The sequence below is a fragment of the Cajanus cajan genome, chromosome 7, assembly GCF_000230855.2.
Source record: "Cajanus cajan strain Asha chromosome 7, NIPB_CcT2T_4, whole genome shotgun sequence".
In the NCBI taxonomy this organism is placed as follows: Eukaryota; Viridiplantae; Streptophyta; class Magnoliopsida; order Fabales; family Fabaceae; genus Cajanus; species Cajanus cajan.
In genome coordinates this window covers 50,787,156-50,809,387 of record NC_138523.1, presented here as the reverse complement: position 1 = coordinate 50,809,387, position 22,232 = coordinate 50,787,156, and the positions used below count along the sequence as shown (strand labels likewise).

The 22,232-nt window shown below is 31.6% G+C and overlaps 1 protein-coding gene across 5 annotated transcripts; it reads right to left on the bottom strand.

The window, feature by feature from the left end:
- Window positions 1-44: 44 nt before the first annotated feature.
- Window positions 45-9,513, bottom strand: LOC109808826 (uncharacterized). Of its 5 annotated transcripts, none has more exons than XM_020372004.3 (5): window positions 8,867-9,513; window positions 7,609-8,466; window positions 5,154-6,269; window positions 2,711-3,142; window positions 45-2,629 (listed from the first exon to the last, which is right to left on the bottom strand). In XM_020372004.3, exons 1-5 carry the CDS (start codon window positions 9,021-9,023, stop codon window positions 282-284), a joined length of 4,911 nt encoding a protein of 1,636 aa, XP_020227593.1. In that variant the 5' UTR covers window positions 9,024-9,513; the 3' UTR covers window positions 45-281. The 5 variants fall into 5 exon arrangements, with proteins under 5 accessions (XP_020227593.1, XP_020227601.1, XP_020227569.1 ...); XM_020372012.3 differs by having other exon boundaries at window positions 5,154-6,266; XM_020371980.3 differs by having other exon boundaries at window positions 45-3,142.
- Window positions 9,514-22,232: the final 12,719 nt, after the last annotated feature.

The window sequence follows — 22,232 nt, the reverse complement described above, 5'->3', positions numbered from 1 at the left end:
CAAATATCCAGACAAGTAAGGAGTGATTTGTTAGAATTCCAGAATTGGCAATGATAATGGCAATCGCCCCTCCTAACTTTTTGAGAGATTATTTCTGTATTTTCATCAAATACAACAAATACAAAGCTGCTGCCATATTACAAGCACCTAAATATTTTACCAAAAAAGACGGGCTTGAGAACCATTAAATCACCCTACACTGTATTGAGCAATAACAAAAACTATAATACAGGGCGCGGCAAAATGAGGTGTTTGCCGCTCAGCACATCCTACTACCTGCCTTAGTCCCCTTTCCCTCCCCAAGATTCATCCTCTCTTGCAATACTCCCAGTCTGACCACCAGAATTGGAATAATGCATTTTGATTGCTGCCACAGGATCCGAGACACCACTGCATGACCCTCCTACAACAATCCCCGGTCTTCCCACACCATTCATTCCCATCATCCCCCTGCCCTGCTGCTGTAAACTTGATATTGCTTCAAAACCATTTCTTCTCTGCATCTCTGAGAACACATCTTGACAGTGCTTCACGTCTACCATAAATGGCTGCACTTTTGGACCATCCCTTCTATACATCTGATAATCAATCACGGCATTGCTGCCATTCACTTCTCTAGTCGTAAAAGTGGATGCACCATTCAGGAGCCGTTCATTATTCTTCGAAAATGCCTGCAGTGATGGTTGCTGCTCCAATTTGGCAGAAGATGTGGGATAATTACTGAAGGCAGCTGGATACTTTGCTAGCAAGATGGCAGAATCGGGCAATGACGAGAGACCAGTCTGTATTCTGTTTCCATCCCAATAACCATAACTCCTCATGGGAACATTTTCAAGGCCAACATAATCACTACGGTCGAATTTCAAAATTTTCAAATTCCCATCTGCACTATGGTGGCCAGTAAATTTCAGACCAGACGATTTGCTGCTTAACTTAGGATGATGGGTACCATTTTCTTCACTTCCTTTAGCACCCACACTAGGTTTCTGTGCGGATGATGAATTGGTTAGTATCTTCCCGAACAGTTTCACATCACCATTTCGGGATGTTTTATCTGAATCTGATGACTGCAGTGTTTTGGTATGACCATCGACCTGTTCAATCTTTTGTGACAGAAGAGGCAATTCTGTTCCTGAACTGCTGGAATTCATATCACCATTCATTTCTTTCTTAATGGGAACTTGCAAGGGATAGCCCTGAAGGATGCTAACAGCATCAATATGGTCTGATGAATTCCCAGTAATAGGGAGCTGATGATCACCATTACTAACGGAATTCTGGCAGTGCACATCTCTACTTCCTTGAATATCACAAGTAGAGGACAGTCGATCTTGACTAGCTGTTTTTTCGCATTGAACATCAGCAGCAACATTATTTTGCAACAATGAATTTGAAGTTGCACGAAGATCCTCAATGGTCAATGCGGAGACAAGAGGCTTTCCAAGGGGCACATGCTTATTTTCAGGACTAAAACTCAATCCTGAACAAGAATTGCCCAAAGATGGGAATGAAGCATTTACCATAGGACTTAAATCTTGCACAGAGCCTTTTAAATCAGCCATGACACCTGAATCAGCTTCATGTTTATTATCTCTATCAAGACATGAGGGTGAAGACACTCTTTGCCTCTCCAATTCATTTCCAAGACCACCAGAAGAAACCTCTGAAATCACCACTCTATCCTCGGCAACAGAATTACTCTCGCATGGTTCACTTACATCTGGAGCAGATATCAATTCTGAAGCTTCACCCCCCAATTTATTTGCTTTATCTTTTCCAACTTCTGTGCTATCTGACATAATTATAGTTGCTTGTCTACTGTCCCGTTCAGATTCACTATTAATTGCACAAACATCCAAAACTACATTTGCATCTTCAAGATCTACTTCTGTCCCATTAGTTTCCTTTGATTCATGCAATTCAGTTGACAGGTTCCTAGCTTCAACAGGATTGGATTCATCAACGTAAGTATTCATGCCATACAAAGGCAGGTCCTCGTCTGTTTTAGTACCAGACTTATCAGTTCCAACTGCTGAGCCTGTCTCAACAACACATGCATCATCTGTGTCACTCTCACCCCCATTTGCATCATCATTCACCGGGGATCCAACATTCTCGGGTATTGGGCGCATGAGATCTAAGCCAAGGCATTTCCGACCCTTGCTGAAGAAAACTTTGCACTGTTCCTCAGACCTTGTCCTAACACAACGTGCTATCTTTGCAAAATCCTTCCCAAAAGATGATACAGCCTGAAGAAAAGCAGCTTTCTCATCATCAGTCCAATCTATAGGATCCATTTCACCACAGCTCTCATCTGAACAAGTCTCATCATCAATATCCTGAGTAACATCAGGTGTCATAGGCGGTTTGCATAAAGGGCTCACTTTCAAAAACTTCCTATCCCTGTTACCTTCTACGGGATCAACTGAACTTGTTATGCAGGAACTCATAGCCTCAGATGAAAGAGAACCACATATACCAGCCAATACATCAGCTGCAGCAGCAGTCTCTCTTTCATCCCCAAGAATGTCAAAACTGCTTGATTTCTCTATGAAGTCTTCACCCCTTGATGCCTTTACTTTACCATATCCACCCAAAAGAGTGCTTCCTGCACGCATTTTTTTATTACCTGCAATGCCATCTGCCATCAGTGAAGCTGCACTCAAAATCTCAAGTGAAGCAGCATTCAATTCACGGGTCCACTTTTTACCTGATGCCACCATGTCAGTTTTAGCTGAAAACGATTTCCCTAGCTTATCAACATTTTGCTTCTTAAGTTTCTCAAAACAATCAGATTTATGATTCTTGTAGTAGAATTCAACACAGTCAGCAGTTGTCTTGTGGTCGAGAAAAGAAGCAATTTTCCGAAAATCTTTTCCAAATGCAGCAAATTTCTCCAAGAAAACTTCTCTCTCTTCTGATGTCCAAGGATTAATCATAGTCCTTTCTTTCTCAATAGCCAATGGATCTTCAACCAGCCCATTACTAGTTACAAACTTTGAAGTGATCTTCTCTTTTTCATCCAAAATTAATGATGGCATCTTCAGGGTGCTTCTCTGCACTTTAACTTGGGACTCTGAAAGCAGTTTGCTAGTGAAACTAATTATCTCTGATGTTGGAACCAAGCTTAATTGATTTCCTGCTGCATACAGAGAAAAGAGGAGATGAACAAAAAGACAAATAAAATAGGAAATGAACAAACTATAAAATATGTCACATGCAACAACTTAAAACATCACAGAGAAAAGCATTCAACATTGAGGGTATGACTTCTGCGACACCAAGATCCCTAAATCCCAAAGAATTGGCAACCTAACTACATAATAATAAACTGAAATAGAAACTCCAAATTACTGACAATTTTCACTATCATATTGACAAATTCAACTTGACTTTACCAAACAAAATATTTCACCGTCAAAAACCTCTCAACACATTTAAATTGTTATCATCCATGTTGAGGCTGCAGAAGCCTACAAAGAAAACTGAACAGGGAAGTTCATTCATAAAAGGTGAGATCAAACATCAACAAGTGTGACTAGTCATGGAACAAGACATCGAAGGAGTCAGGCATGCAGTTATTACTAAGCTTCAGTCACCCCTCGCAGAATAAGGAGTGTTGAGCTGTTCAGCATATTCCTTACAATCAAAACTGACCCCATATTCCTTACCATCTTCCCATCCTTCTATCAGCAGTGGGGAAACAGATAAAAATGGCCCTTGCCCCGAAAAGTTGTTTTAAGAACTAAACAAGTATATTCATAATTCTTTAATTCAACTAATTGTATGGCCTCTTAAGGAGACTTGGACTTTCCTACAAGGTCAAGTATCAACAATAGAACAGACAACTATGAACTATGATCATGACCATTTCACAAGTAGAGTTGCATAATGAAACATATCACCATGCTGCATTAACTTCTGATCATCAGGTATAAAAGCTCAAGTCAAATATTTAATAATTAGTGCCACAAACAATTCCATCTTGAAAGTTAGATTACATCAATTAAGCTAGCCAGAGATCATCTTAATAATACCCCCTGCGCCCAGCTTCATGTAAAAAAGTCAACCCCTATTTGAAAAATGTTCTAAACTAGAAGACATGTGATTGAATTCACTGGAAAACTACTTTTCTTCAATTATTAACAAGAGAAATTACCATAAACATCAGACTTCTCAGTCATGCATGATCAGATTGATTGCAAACAACAAAGTTAGCTTGCAGATAAGATTTGACAATAGTCATGACTAACCAGCAAATTCTCCAGTGTGGAGTTTGCCAGCAAATGCGAGAGCATTAGTTGATTCCAAAAATATTGGAACCAAACCAAAAAAAAATAGTAAAGCAACCAATCGTACTAAAAGAGAATTTGAACAATCCTTTGATCTATTCTAAGTTACGGAGAGAAATTGTACAAAAAATTCTGTCTATCATCAACAAATGACAATTGTTCATATTCTTTCCAAAAAAACTTGCACCCTTGATTACTTCATTAAAAGTATCTTGCTATGCATTTCTAAGATGCATTAATTTATACGTTTAAAATGACACTAAAAAGCACATTATTAACATTGAAAAAGGCTTTTTAATCATAGCTAAATAAAATCAAATTTTTAGACACTTAAAAAAATATATATTCCCCATGATTGTGTTTTTTAACCTCGGAATTATTTTATTCTATCACTATTATATGCAACTCTTTTCTACACTAACAACCTACTATTACTCCTATTCTTGTTAGTAAATGCCTCAATGAAACAACTCGACAGTACCATTGCCTACATCCCTATACGCTGAAAAAACAGCACAATGGTATCAAACTAATGCTGCAATAATTAAAATTAAATTTAGAAGGATGTAAAACAGGCCAACATAAAATTTGTTGAATTAATGAATAAAACCAGTTGATTAATAACCATTGAGTTAACAAGGATATGAGCAAATCAAAACCATCATGAACCAACGATTCTTTTTCAAAAATTCAAACTACAACAGAAAAATTAACCACTTTTTTCTTCTTTTTTACAAACATTAACAAGCACATATTGCCATCTGAAATAAATCTAAAAACATGATTTCCTAGCAGAACTAATTATGCAAAGGAAGACTTCAAAGCACTGGCATAAGTAAAAAAACAGAGAAAGATCCATACCAGGAAAGGGAAAACGAGATCGAAGGGAAGATCGATTCTTCTGGCTACCATTACAGGTAGTTCGCACACTAAGTTCATTTTTTTTGTGAGATTTTGGTCGGCATTTCTTAATGGACAGCAAACGCATATCCTCTTTCCACAGGTGATGCAAGGCTCTGAACTTAAGTGCAATAACTCTCTCCTTAAATCTTGCAAATCGCTTTTTCTCAGCAAATTTTTCCATAATGAATGTATGAGTACATGGGTCACTGCTGGCTCCCATCTTCCCAATCTTGCAACAATCATTGGGCAATAACTTAGCAAATACCTCACTAGCTCTGTTAGCAGATTCTTTATTCGAAGAAATAATTGTATTATATAAAACATCCATGCTATCCTTTTGCTCCATGCAGGTATTGCCATCAACACAAGCAGATACAGTAGCAGCTTTCCTAGTAGTACAGGGAACTAGGCCTTTCACAGCTGTGGGCTGAACAGCATCCAAGTCCCTGGAGAAATTATCATATCCACCGGTATCGCAAGAAACTGCATTAATTAAAGGCAGAGGCTCAACAAATTTTGAAGTTGCTGTTCCAGGACTATCAATATCCTCTTCCTTGCAATTTTCATGAATACTATGTAAATTAGTTGAAAGAGGCATCTTCACATTGGGATCATCAACAATTTTCAACGGTACTGGTCGGATGACCTGATCAGAGACTCCAACATGCTCTTCAGAGGATTTTTCATCACTACCTACCATCTGGGAGCCCAAGGCTACTGGACATGGACATGTATTCACAGATTTAGATTTTAGCGACTTCAATTCATTTTCAAGTAAATCTATTTCAGATTCAGTCATCTCCAACACCTTTGAAATGTCAGCTTTCCATATCAGCAACTTATTAATTGCATTGGACCTCATTGGACCAGAATCCACAGAAGTTGGATCATCAGATTGTACCAACTCAATAATTGAAGAACCCAAATTATTTAAGGAGCCAATATCAAATTTCTCTAAGTTAAAAGAAAACCTCTGCAGATGATTTTCAGACACAGGAGCAGGTGAAAGAGTCAAATTACTAACATCATTGTCCACATTTGCAGTCTTTCCAAATAATTTATCATCCATACCTGCTAAAAGGTTGAGATTAGGATTTGGAAAATAAATAATAATGCATAAAGGGATTCATGTAGCATATATAAATAAAATACAATTACAGTACAACTACAGGAAATTTGAGGGGGAAATCTTAGCATTTCTCATCTAAGCTCAAAGTTAAATGTTGTCAAAAAAACAAATATTAAAAGAAAAAATGGGACAGTAAACTAGACAAAACTTATTTCCAATTGAGGAATTAATCCATCAATTGGATATTGATCTCAAAATCTAAATATGTCCATTGCAAATATCCTGAATTATAATTCTTCTACATATCATGCTCCTATCCAAGTTGTGTAATTATTTAAAACCGAAGATGGAATACAATAAGTGTCCAAGAAACGTCATTCCAACATTAGTCAAAAACTGAAGGCAGCAATACAACTGTTGAAATGTCAACTCTTACCTGCATTGATAAATCAATGAACGATTTAAAAAAAAAAAATTTGTTTAAAACCTATAGTTTCCACCCAGTAACAATTTAGTTTTTGGAAGTTTTTTCTTTTCAAATCAATGGCATGTACAAACATTTTCAAAAATGGTACCTGACATTTTTCATATTGAACATTTTAAAGTTAAAAAAATAATAATAAAAAATCTAAATGAGCACATACTGAACAAAAGAGCACGTTCTCAAAAAGACTTAAGTACCTGAGAGTGCCTATTGGGGAACACTAAAGAAAAAGGAGCTAATAAAGAACACGTATGGGACATTTTACACATAAAGAGGGGGGAGAGGGCGAGAGGAGGGTAGGAGAGATGCCTGTAAAGGAGCACCTAGTGGACAAAGAAACACTTGCAAAGTCAATCGACTGAAAGTTTGTTAAAACAGCTTTGAATATTCTCTAAGTGTAATTACTGATTTGAAGATGGAGTAGGGGGATAGTAAATTGAAAATAAATGGAAATTTCAAGGACCAAATGGTTAATTTAACCTTTTTTTAAAATAAAATAATAAACCCGTTACAACAAAAAAACATTATTGTTGAAGAGACACGACTTAAAAGGGTAAGAGACAGAGTATAAAGGCAAAAAAAAAAAAAAATCAGTGAAGCAAAGCTACCAAATCCAGTTTTGAAATTGCAATTAAATAACCAGAAAGTAGTAAACAAAATAGAAACAAACAATTGTCTTGCGTCATGCCAGATATTTGACTCCTATTCCACTGGAATTCTGTATGCAATACGCAGATAAACATCTTGATATCACAGTAATATTCACTACAATCCTATACACACATGATATAACAGATATTAGTAACATCCATTAGTAAACCCTTTCCACTGGGATTTAAACAGTGTGTCTCGCAACATACCAGGTGAGGAACTGCAGGCAACAGAAGATGGAGTTGCAGGAGATGCACATTCAGAAAATCCAGCAACTTTGGGGCTTTTTTCTACCAAGCTGGGACTGAGGAAATTACACGGTTCTGTGTTACCAGCAGACAAGACAGGACCATCTTTGTTTGCATTTGTATCAGGCACCTCAACTTTCTTTTTCTCATACTTTGCAAGTCCCTCACCCCAATTCAGCCTGGGCTTTTTTCTAGAAGTGGCATCTTCAGAAGGCAAAGATGATGTTGCACATGCAGCAGCTTCCCCTGAATGTGACTCATTAGCTGCAGCACTCTTGGGTTGAAACTCAGCCTTCATTTCATGGGAATCTGCTCCTCCCATGCTCCTTGAGCTACTGGAGTGGCTAAACCCTGAGCCGCGAGAGGACAAGCTCCCAGATCGGGTCCATTTAAGTGGCTTCCAGTCTCCAAGAGAGTTCTCCCTATCACATCTGGGACCTGCTCCCAACCCATTGGCACCACCCATCTTATCATGCTGGTCTTTCATGTGGTGCTGATCCCACGCGTTCCCGAAATCAGAGTGCGGATGGGAGGAATATGCTAGGGCATCATCTACAGCCCTCGTGTCGTTGTTCGCATCCGGCGGCCTTCTGGGAAAACTTAGAGAACCATTGTTGGGCTCCCACGAATGCCCTCTCCAATCTCTCTGGCCAAAGGGTCCTCTGTTGTCCCGACTGCTCCTGCCATACTTCCCATCGCCCCGTGAAATCGACGGCCGACTGTCTTCCTCCAGTATCTTGTCACTGCTGGACCGAGAAATCCCATACCCGTGAGCAGATTCCTCGGAAAACAGATGCCAACCACCCTGCTTACCATGACCTTCAGAAAATATTCAAACAAAAACAGAAAATACAAGAAAAATCAACACAAAGCAAAGTATATATTCTCGCACGCAAAGAAAAAATAAGCATAAACAACAAAAAAGAAGCAAAAAAGAACACAGAAACCTTCCAGAATATACAAACCCCTCCTCTCAAGGCCTAAAAGTTATAAACAACCTAAAATATTCCGATAACATCAACTACAGACACAGATCTTCAAAAACAACGCGAGTCCCACCACCAACAAGAATCAAAAACCTAAAAGAGCATCCCACCAAACCATAAACCACTAAAAAACTCATCTCCCAAGAAGAAAGAAAAATCAAAACCCGAGAGCGAGTTTCCCGCAAGAAAACGCGAGCGATTCGGAATGAAAGAGCATAAAGATTGAGACTCACCTGGCGGGCGGCGGAACTCGGCGGATCCCCAGCGGTTGAAGTCGCGGTGGTGCGACGAGTCCCTCCATCTGGCGACGGACCCTAGCGACTCCGACCGCTCGTGCTTCCTCTCCTTGAAGAAGTCCTTTCGATCCCAAGGCAATGGTTCCGGCGGCATCAAAACCAACCCAATAGCATGGGCAGCCACAGAAAACAAAACCTAGGGCCCACGGAAACGCAAACCACGCCGCGGCAAACACAAATCTAGGGTTCGCGGAGCTGAAGCACACGACGGCCACAGATCGAAGAAGAAAGCGCAGGCGGCAGGCGAATCGCGGCAGCCTAGGGCTCGGGCGGAGCTCCGGCGAGGGCGGCGGGGAGGAGAGAAGGTAGCGGCGAGAGGAAATGAGTTCAGAGGAGAGGGCGGCGATTGAGAGGGAAGAGTGAGGCCATGGAAGCGAGATTCGTGAGTCTGTGGAGCTGAGAGTGTGTGAGTCTGTCTGTGTCTTCTCCCTCCTCGGTGCCTCTGAAAGTTTTTCTATCCGTTCCTTGGCTGGTGGAAAACCTGTATGGGGCGAGAAAGTGAGAACGTGAGGTGATAAGGGACAAAGAGAACCTTGAGAGAGAGAGAGAGAGAGAGAGAAATGAAAGGGATAGAGAGAGAAAGTGTGGAACCGGATCTCAACGTCTCTTATAAAACCATATTGCAAACTGCTTTCGAATCCGCCCATATAATATTTCTTCCAGTTTTTTTAATTCTTTTTCGTATCTTTTACTTTTTTTTTTCGTCAATAAGCTTTTCTTTGTCACGATATGGGCCTCTCGGGTAATCAAAGTGCCCATTTTTCGGCCGTTATTTACGCTAGCAGTAAACGCCATTCCCATTTTACCATTTTACCCTTCTCATCTATAATATAAATAATGTTAAATAAATATATTTTTTGTTATTACATTTTTGTCTATTTTTACTTTTACTTCCTCAATTCTTTTTTTGTTAATTTTTAGTATTTAATTTTTTCTCAAATTTCATTTTTATTCTATAAATCTTTTCTTTCGTTAACATTTCTGTCTCTAATATCAACAAATTTTATATATAAAAAAAAATTTAGTCACTAAAATTAATTTAATAAGTTAAAAACATATTTAATCAGTATAAATACAAAGAGTAACATGCTTTGTTTGGACTTTGAAATAGTTACTGCATTACTCCTTAAAATAAGAAAAATTGTAAAAAAAATCTTAAAATAATAAATAAATCAATAATTTTAATTATTTATCATTATTTTGACATATATATATATATATATATACCTTAGTGACACATTGATATGATTATCAAATCACATTTTTAAGAAACTTAATTTATAATTTAATTTTATGGACTAAAATTAATGTTTGCTCTAAATAATATATTAGGGTGTTTAAGAATCAAAGTAAATCAATTCTATGATTTAATTATTGTAATTTCATTAATTTATCATTGGCTTTATTTAAATTTAGTTAAATAGTCTAGGGCATTCAAAGTTTGGGATATTATTTAATTAATTTTATCTTAATATTTTTATTTTTAATTTATATAGTATACAAAATAATTATATTATTGAAATTTATATAATATATATATACATAAAGAGAGAGAACGCAATTTAAGTGAGAACATTTGTTAATATGATAATATAAAAATAACTAATAATAATCTTTAAATTAAAATAAATGACTTAGATCAAAATATTACAAATAAAATTATCATGTATTATTATTATCATAATTCTCTCTATCATATTTATCATCATTATTATTATTGTAACCAATGTCGTCACCTTCATTTTCACCGCACCACAACCACATCACCACTATCGTTGTCACTGCTACCACCATTGTCTACAACAATAATAATAGTGGTGGTGATAATAATAACAATTATAGTTGTGATGGGAAATATGGTGACATTGGTGGTAATACACCAGAGGTGACAACAACAAGGATGATAGTGATGTGGTGGCATTGTGATCAAGATGGGATAGTGACAATTACAATAAAAAGTGGTGACGACAATATGGAAAAAAACTATGATGATAGTAGTATGTGGTAATTTCATTTGTAATATTTTGACCTAAGTCATTTAATTTAAAGATTGTCATTAATTGTTCTCATATTTTCATATCAACAATTATTTTCACTTAAATAGTCTCTTATATATGTAAAGTTGATATCCGTTAACATTGAGTGCAAATTTGAAAACTAACGTCAAATCTTATACCTTCAATAAATTTTTGTTAATACAAATTCAATCAATCAAATATGTCAATAAGTCATATATTTTTTTTATTTTTTTTAAATAAATTTGTAAGTTTTAATTTAAAATTATTGATATAAAAATACATGTATTAGTATGACTATAATATTATATTTATAATTTAATTAATAATTTTAAGTTTGAGTTTTGATCTACAAATACGTTAAATACTGTAAGAAAAAAGTTTAACATCCTTGATAATCTTCTCCTTCTCAAATAAATTTGACTTTAGTAGAAAATATTTACAGTATAAGAAAAAACCATGATCTCATGTTTATTTTTATAATTTAGTGAAATCAAACAATTGCATTATTGCCTCCTAAGTCTTAAACTCTAACCTGGGATGCTCTTAAATAAATAAGAGTCTAAATTTCATTTTCAATAGTTGGACCAGTAATAAACATCCATTTCAGCTGGTTTTTTTATTTTTATTTTTTGTGATTAAATACAAGCTGCATTGTTTCCTCAAAGATCAGTAACACTACGACTATAATATTTTTATCCATCAACCTAACCTACGGCTATAATGATAAAATCAGTATTAAATTTAAAATTTTAATTTATAGTTAATTCTTATATCAATTGCATAAGACATTAGTGTGATTTGGTGATGACAAAACATTAGAGATGTGAAGACCGGAGATTTATTGAAATTCTGCGGGTGACCCCAAAAAATATTATCAATAAGGAATGTCAAAACATGTATAAAATGGATAGGATGGAGATTAAAATAAACCCATAAAATTAAATGAGACATAATGCGTAGAGGTACGAATATTATAGTTTTCACCGCTTCACATCTCCACCTCTATTTATATATAATATAATTATTTAAATAAAATACTTTATATTATATTATCGAATTGACATAAAATTTTAAATTACATAATTCCAATTGAATTTAATTGTTTTATTTTCTATTGGTATTTTTTATTGTTATTTTTATATTCTATTGTTTAATTAGTCTTTTTGACATGTTTTAATCTTTATAATTGCTATTAGACCTAAAGTTCAAAATAATATTTAGATATGGGAGATAAACATTTTCATTATTATGAAAAATATAATTTTGACAATGAAGTAAATTAATCTACTAATTTGCATGTCATTGTATTTTGTTTTTTTTAATATATTTGCAACATATAATTAATATAAGCTAATTAGTATGGATTGAAGTGGATGCACAAAGAATTAAGTTTGATCCATATTTTTGTTACTGTAATGTTTTTTTATTGATTAAATAAATAAATACGAAATCAAGTTTTGAATTATTATATTATACCATTATATTTATAACATTATGATTCTAATGTTGTTTGATTATGAGTTATGACTTGTATTTGAATAATTTAATATTTATTTTTTTATTTATAAGAATCATAACGATAGCAACATCATTAGAGCTCGAGACTTGTTTTCAGTGAATTTTGTTAGTGAATTTTTTATATTAAAACTAACAAATTCTATTTAAATTTGTTTAATAAATATAATTTCTAAATAAGTTTTAATCATTATAATGAGATTTGAGTTATATTAAGTAATTGTTACAATAATCAACTGATTCACATTAATACTAATTGAATAAATCATATTGTAATTATTAACAATGGAGACAATAAAGAGAATAAAGAAAATAAAAGTATATATATATATATATATATATATATATATATATATATAATATTAAGAGAAAAGAATATGTTGGTACAAAAATACATATTAACATCCATCAAAATCGAAAATCATGAGAAAATAGGCAAAGTGATACATAAGAGTTTGTGAAAAATGTTTTTGACACCTCAACTCATATCTCAATTTGAGTATTTGAAGAAGAAAACATACAATGATCATTCAACATCAATTTTGTATATCTATAATTTACTTAATTGCTAAAAATTGACAAATTTTTTATTTTGAACTTCTTCTTTATCGATGTTCGAAGCCTTATTTGTTACTTATTTAATTATCCTTTTCAAACTCCTTTTGAGTCTTTTTTTTTTCCCGATTCTTATATTTGATTATGTTGAAAATGTACCGTTAACATGACACATATTTTTTCAATTTCTTACTACTAAGCCGACCCAATTATTCTATTTGTCTTATTAATTGAATGTTTTTTATGTTGTACTTAAATAATTTAAGAGTAAATTTTTTAATTTAATTATAATAATATTTAATTAATATTTAAAGTTAAATGTTGGTAGACTAACAAGTGTGAATATGAGTATATAAACACTAAACTCATAAAAATATGAGAATTAAAGTTACTATCAATCTCGCATGGATATGAGAATGGACACAAATTCTTTTTTTCCTCAATACAAATATATGAGAAACACTGTAGTACCTTATTTGTACGGTATCTAATATAATATCGACAAATTATACTAATTAATTACACAAAAAGATAATTTATCATATATATATATATATATATATATATATATATAATTTTTTTTAATCCAACGAAATTAGAATATAAAATAGTTGAGAAATTTCCAAAGTTATAAAATAAATATGAACATGTGCCTTTTATGCATAAACATCGATTCACTTGAGGGGTCTAACTAGTAACTATGTAGTTAGTTTTACTCCGTATCTCACATTTCAATTGAAATTGGATTCACCAATTTAGATAACTTAAAAAAAATATTTCTCTAATTGTTATATATATATATATATATATATATATATATATATATTTTTATGAGTTCACCATAGACAAACCTATTTTATGATAAGAGTGCAATCCGTTCCGATGACAAATAAATTGAATTGGATCAATTGAGTTAATATGATTAATTTTTATATAAAAAATTAAATATTTCAAAATAAATATAAATTAGTTGATAATTTGTTGAAAATGTAATTATTTATAATTATTAATAAAAAAAATACATTTTTAAATAACTATTTTTGTCTTTAACTTTTTTAATTTTTGTCTATTCGATTATGTAGTAACTCCTTATATATAAAAGATAAAATAAAAAAAATACAAAAAAATATAATCATTTATATAATGTTAGAAATACAAAATATCTTGATTCTTCTAATAAACTTATAAAATAAATAATGACACAAAATAAATATCAAAAAGAATTATTTTTTATGTATTACATTATTATCAACTTAAACAACTTACATTAATATAAAATAAAATTTAAAATAAATATATTGTATCATTACAATAAGATATAAAATTTGTTATAGAACAACACTTAGAATGAGTATTACCTTAAAGCAAGTAATCATTTAAACTCTAATTTATAATAATAATAATATTTTTATTATTATTATATTATGATTGAGTCAATTCACAGAATTATACAATTCATATAATATCAGGATTTAATCATCGAATTTAAATTGAACACTAAAAAATATCTAAATTCTTGAATTAGATTGAGTTCACATACTATCTGTAGCTACTACTTGTATAGGGTGTACATTTTTCTTTTTTCTATTTTAATAACTTCAGTATGGTCACCCACCGACTATACTGCCCAATGTGCCGACTGCAGTATTTCTCTTTAGGTGTTACTGTCATTATTCTTTTACTTATTTTTTTTTACATTCTTTGACATTTTTCTTTTTCGAGTTTCAAGAATACAATCATACAATCGAAACATCACTATCATATTTATAAAAATATATTAAAAAAAAACTAATTTTAAAATTTTAGCTGAAAGTTTGAAATCGAGCAGGTAAAGTAGAAAAGAGACAATTCTCAATACAAAATATATTTAAGCAAGAACAATACTTTTCTGTCTCTCTTAACATACTTTAGAGGTAGAATAAAACAAAATATAAAAAAATTCAAAATATATAGAGAGAGACAATTTAATGATGATGCTTTTAACTAAGTAAATCAATTAAAAGTAATGATTTATATAATTTTTTAAAAAATTATTATTAAATTAACACAGTTATTATTTTCATGAATAATAGTTAGATAATTGTATAAAATTATTTTATATTATCAATATATCATCACTAAATTCACACACATATGTTTATTGTTTAATTTATAAAATGTCGATGAAATATAATTAAAAAAAAAGTGTGAAACCCATTATTTTCTATTTAATCGGTTTCTTTCAATCCACATTTTATTACTGTATTATATTTTATTACAACATATCCAATTGATATTATATTTTATTTCATTTTATTATTTTATCTGTTTGTATCAATCCACATTACTTAATCTAAAAAAAAAAAAAAAAAAAAAAAAGACAAATTGGAATTAAGACATTTCATGGAGGGTATTTTGTGGAATGGTGCACCGTTTTCCCTTCCCGCCGCTTGGGCAGAGAGAGTCAAAGCATAAAGGACAAAAATGAAGATGGCAGTGTTACACGTCCTGGTTGAAGCGCGTGAGTTTTGAATATTAGGGCTGATGTGTCGAATCTTATTCGGCATCTTCTATATGAGTCATTCCGATTCCATTCCTTTCTTGCATTTATTTTTCCAATTTATTTTATCTCTTTACTTAAAAAAAATATATATCTCAATTATCTTCTTTTAATTAATATTACTGCTTATATTAAGATTAAATATAGACTTACAGATTGAATCAGTTAATATATATATATATATATATATATATATTTCATTTTTTTTGAAAGAGGTGACTTCGATTTTTTAATGTAAAAATTTATTGACAGATAATTTATAAATATTTTTATAAATTTATGTAGATTTTAAACTTTATCTGGTTACGGTGAGTAGCAATGAGAATAAGTCATGTGAATATATAGATTGAGTTTGTTTTATAAATTTAAAGTTTAAGTTTGAATTTTATAAGTCTAATTTAACATTTTCAAAGTTTTGTCCGATTTATTAACTAATTTAAAAATTTATTTAAATTATTAATACTAATTAAATCAAAAAAAATAATTTTTAAAAATTAATAAAATTATTTTTAAAATATAATTTATTTAATATTATTAAAATTTAAATTTTAAAACAAATATAAGAAAAAAATTGAATCATCTTTTTTATTGAAGAAACAATTCATGCATAACCATGTATTTTGATGTACATTTATGCACAAATAATAAATTTATAAACTTATAATGAAAAAAATAATTATATAAAAAATATTTTAAATATTGATAGTTTATTTTTATTTTATAAATAAATTTATTTATTTATATTTTTAATAATATATATACATATGTATTAGTTTTTTTTATTATATTATATAAATAAATAGATTGGTCTATAAGTTTAACAAAAAAAATTTATAAGTCTAAATCTGACTTTTATATATAAATAAAAATTTTTAAAAATCTAAATTTAACTTTTTTATTAAACATATTAGACTAAGTCAGACATAGAAAGATCAGATAGATCTTTGTTTAAAGTCAGACCTATTCACATTTTTAATGCTGAGTTTTTTGAATTCAAGTCACTTGAATTCCTAAACCTCAACTCACCTAAACTATTAATGTACAAAATAAAAAGAGATTAAATATAAATTTAAATATATTTTTAGTTTCTCAATATAAAATAATTTTTTTTAGTTTTCAAAATTATTTTAAATGTGAATTTTATAAATCCAACCGTTAGATTGAAAGTTCATATCAATTTATATGTGTATGCCAAATTTTATTACAATTGAACAACAACTTTAAGGTAATCAAAGTATTCATATTTTATTATATTTTGAAATAAATATATTACGTCAATTTTGTTTTATAAGAATGAAGTATCAAATCATCTTGGATTACTATAAAATTTTGTATATATGATCTAATAGTAAAGAACTTTCAATCTAACGGTTAAATTTATAAATTTCACATTTAATATAAAATTATTGAGCAGTGTAACACTTAGTAAAAGTTACATCGGTATCGTTTGAACCATCCTCTCTCTCTCTATATATATATATAATCTATTTGTTCAAATGTTATTAATAAATTTACTAAATATTTTTGCATAAAATTGTAAAAAAGACGCATGTTAGTGAGAAAAAGAAAACAAAAAAAAAGAACTTAAATTAATAATATTAACTTTTTTTTATAAAGGTAAAAAAATGTTTATATAGAAACTAAAATATAAGAACTAAAATGCAAGTTTGTATAACTATAAAAATTAAATGAAAAGTCAAATGTATATAATATTTTATTACAATTAATTATCATATTTATTAGTAATTTATTCAAATTTTTTTACTGATATTTTATTAGTAAAAGTTACCGTGAGGACAATAAATTTTTTAATTATTTAATTGACTTATTTAAAATTTTTAAGCACAAGTTTTAATTTTTAAAATCAATATTAATTGATTATGGAGTATAGATAGTCAAATAATTTAATTACACTTATGTATTGTGTTCATGTAATTACTTAAAAGTGTACCACATAAAAATATTTAATTTTAATTTATTATTAAATCTTATTACTAAGACACTATTTGAGAGTGAGTCTTTTAAATTTTTTTAACTTAAATTTGAATATAAATCTTGATGGCATAAAATATTAATTGTTTTTTTTATAACAAAGACTAAAAGACAACATAAAAGTGTATATAAAAACTAAAAGATGATGTTTATAAAACTATAAATACAGTGTTATTTCATTAAATAAATGAAATAGTCAGAACTTCATTCTAAAGATTAAATATATAAAATAAAAAAATATATTTATATTTAACTTTTAAAAATAAAACTAAAAAATAATGTTTGTAAAACTATAAATACAATGTTATTTCATCTAAATGAAATAGTCAAAACTTCATTCTAAAGATTAAATATATAAAATAAAAAAATATATTTATATTTAAATTTTAAAAATTTTAATGTTTCCCTCAAAAAAAAAATTAATGTTCAGAGGATCTTTCAATTAATTGATTTTAAAGATTTTTAGCATTTCTCAAATCATAAAGATAAAATGAGTACTTAATTTCATATTTACAATATTTGACTGAAATTAATTATTATAGTATATATTAATTGACTTGTTCAATTTTTTACTGCTTTAATTGATTTTTTTCTTCTTCACAAATTTAAATGTTTTTGACCAGTATTAATTGATCATGGTGTATAACTAATCATGAAATTTAATTACATTTATGTTCATATGATATGATTATTTAAAAGCACGTAACATAAAACACTATTAAATTTAATTTATTACTAAAATATTATTATTAAGGAGTTGATTGGAGTGAAGTTTTAATTTTTTTTATTTCAAACTTAAATTTGAAAGTAAAATTTGTTTGTGCATTGTTTATTTTAAGGTAAAAATTACCTGAGAATTGAAAGTGTCTATATAAAAATTTGTATTGAATATAGTAACAACTTGCTAGATCTTGCACTTTATAACTCAATAATCTAAGTAACATAAAAATATAAAATTAATTTTGAAGGATTTATTGTGCAAACAATTATTGAATATATATATATATATACAAAAATATATGGATATATGTATAAAATTTATCAACTGAAATGTAATTCGAACTGAAATTATAGACGTAGGTTGTCGGACAAGCAACTACTATATACATGCTACGACATGTAGCCTCCAACAAAAAGAAGTGTTGTCTCCTCATGACACTTTAGCAACAAAAATCTTTAGCATAATCTTGCCTTACTCCCATATAAATATAATCATCGCAATATAATAACAAGGAATTACAAGGGTAAACTTATTGAAGATAAAACAACAACGTAGAAGTAAAATACAAGTATACCGTCAATATCATCATATCACATATCAACACTGTAAAACATTACTTCAATTCAACTTGCGCTACTATTAGACAATCTAGTACCATATCAACTTAGTACATATTAAGGATATCAACACTATAGAAATAACAAAATTGACAATTTAATATCTTTCAACACGTCAACACAACATATAAACAACACAACTCAGTAACATAGCAACTAAACAACACATTAATTTAATGCGTTATTACACATATCAACTAAGAGATCTCTTATAACATAAGTGAACATTATAAGTGGCTTGACCCTAGCAAATTATCTCAACAACGTGATCTTTTTAGATTTGTTAGATCATTGGGAACCTTGGATATTAAGTTCACAACACAACATGATTTAACAGATTTTACTAATTAGACTAAGAAAATCTAGTATTCCTATCAAGGATAGAATAACTTAGGTTTGAGTCTAACAAAACCTTAACATACATAACTAAACTTATATGGATTTAGCTTGTTGACAACCCTTCAAATATTGCACCCGTTTTAGTACTCGGTTAGGGATTTTGGTCCTTGACCTTGTACCTTATTCGATTGATAACTTTTAAACTAGTATGGCTCATGACATCAACTAAGGACCTAAAGAAGATTCAACACTCCACTTCAAGAGACAATTATACTTAATAAAGATTTTTAACAACTGGACTTTCAAAGCACCATGACACATATCTTTACAATGAGATATTTATCTTTTTTAAAACAACACCTATCCTCTGGTCATAAGTAAAAAAACCCAACACAACTGGACTTTCAAAGCATGACATCAATTGGACTTTATTTGATTGATAACTTTTAAACTAGTATGGCTCATGACATCAACTAAGGACCTAAAGAAGATTCAACACTCCACTTCAAGAGACAATTATACTTAATAAGGATTTTTAACAACTGGACTTTCAAAGTACTGTCGCAACCCGAAAATTTCCGATCTCGCGGCTAATGGTTTAGACATCCTTTTAAAGATCTCATCAATTAAGGAATGCCCGGACACTAGACTAATCCTTAATTAATGATTTTGAAAAATGGTTCATGGAGTCGCCACCAATGTTTTACTCAAAACATTGGAAAAAGAAAAGGTTTTTAAAAAGAATCCAATAATGGCCTTGATAACCAGAATTGGGTTCGGGGGTCGGTTACGTGTAGGGAAGGTATTAAGCACCCCTACAGCGCCCTAAATCGGTACCTTATGATGAAGTTAACGTAATAAGAAATAATAAATTAAATATTAGATCCCCTTTTATTAATAATTATTTACATGCTTGAAATTTAAATTATACGATTGACCCTAAAATGTCTACATGATTATTTTTATTATAAATAATATTTATTAAAAATAAGAAATAAAAGAGAGAGAAGAAAATTAGCTGAAATACCTCTTGAACGAGCTCTATTAATCTTCAAAGATGGAGATTTGGGTACTTTTTGGCAACCCTTCACACTAAAATGTCTCACAAAAATCTCAAGAAATACAAAGAGAGGGGGAGAGAGAAAAAGAGAGAAATTTTGTGCTCTAGGGAGTCTGAACGAAATTTTGGAGTCCTGAGAAATGAGCCTCAGCAGTCTATTTATAGACTTCAAAAAGGGTCCAGAACAGCCCGTTCCAAAATCGGAACGACCCGTTCTGGATATGGCCGTTGTGTGTTAATTTGTACCCTAGAACGGCTCGTTCTAAAATTGGAACAGCCCATTCCGGGAACCAGAACGGCCCGTTCCGAAATGAGAACGGCCCGTTCCGAAATGAGAACGGCCCGTTCTGGGTTACAAACTTTTGATACCTCAAAACGGCCCGTTCCGGTTCAGATTTTTGTAAGCCTTTTTAGGTTTGGAACGGCCCGTTCCAGCCTATTATTTTTAGGCCTTTTGCCTGGTTTGGAACGGCCCATTCCAGACTAGGTTTTTAGGCCTATTTTGTGACTTAGAACGGGCCGTTTCGATCTTGGAACAGCCCGTTCCGGGCCACTAAAACCAATGTATTTGGGCTTTAGGCATTATGATGTCTTGTCTTGTTGTTTGCATGCTTGGGAGCTCCAATTCTTTGATGATAGACGTCCATATCTTTGTTTGTATGCTCCCAGACGAAATTGGGTGTCTACAGCTGCCCCTCTTTACTTGTCCTTTAGAATAGCAATGTGTTGCTTTTTCAAAGGCAAGAAAAGACGTAGACATTTCGTCCGGGTCTTCTCTTCGTCTCTTTGGTGCTTCTACGTTGTTTCCATTGTGATAATGTGTAGCTTCTTTCGCTCTGAGGTTAGGTAACCCTCTTCGATCTTGTACTAGTTTTGAGGATCTAGCAACCTTTTCACTAAGGTCAGGTAAGCCACTTTGTACTAGTTTTGGGGATCTAGTAACCAGGTAACCCACTTTGTACTAGTTTTGGGGATCTAGCAACCCTTTCACTAAGGTCAGGTAACCCACTTTGTTCTAGTTTTGGGGATCTAGCAACTCTTTCACTAAGGTCAGGTAACCCACTTTGTACTAGTTTTAGGGATCTAGTAACCCTTTGACTAAGGTCAGGTAACCCACTTTGTACTAGTTTTAGGGATCTAGCAACCCTTTCACTAAGGTCAGGTAATCTACTTTGTACTAGTTTTGGGGATCTAGCAACCCTTTCACTAAGGTCAGGTAACCCACTTTGTACTAGTTTTGGGGATTTAGCAACCCTTTCGCTAAGGTCAGGTAACCCACTTTGTACTAGTTTTGGGGATCTAGCAACCCTTTCCCTAAGGTCAGGTAACCCAATTTGTACTAGTTTTGGGGATCTAGCAACCCTTTCACTAAGGTCAGGTAACCCAATTTGTACTAGTTTTGGGGATCTAGCAACCCTTTCACTAAGGTCAGGTAACCCATTTTGTTCTTGTACTTGATTTCTTCTTGTTGGTGTTGTAGGATGAAAGACTGCCCCCAGGTGGATGGGCAGGAGATGTTTAATGTGCCCCTGTGTTGGTGGGCAGAGAAGTGGATGATCGGCAGGGATTCCAATGTTGCCCCTGCCACTTGAGTATTGTTATGCCTCTCCAGGCGCAATGCTGAGTCTTTTTTATGATTGGTTATTTGATTGTTGGTGTATGGTTGTGGAATGAAAGACTGCCCCTAGGTGGATGGGCAGGAAATGTTTGTTGTTGTTTTTGTCAATGTGAGTATTATGATGCCTCTCCAGGCGTCTTCTTGTGGTAGATTTTTTTATATTTTATTTCTTTGTTTAGCTTTGGCTTTTTTAATATTTGAAGCTTGCCTTTTTTGCTATTTTTCTAAATGCTTCGGCTTTTTCAATATTTACGAAGCTTGCCTTTTTCTCATGTCATTGCTTTTGCTCTTTATTGTCATCATTGGTGGAGGGATCTATTTCATGATGA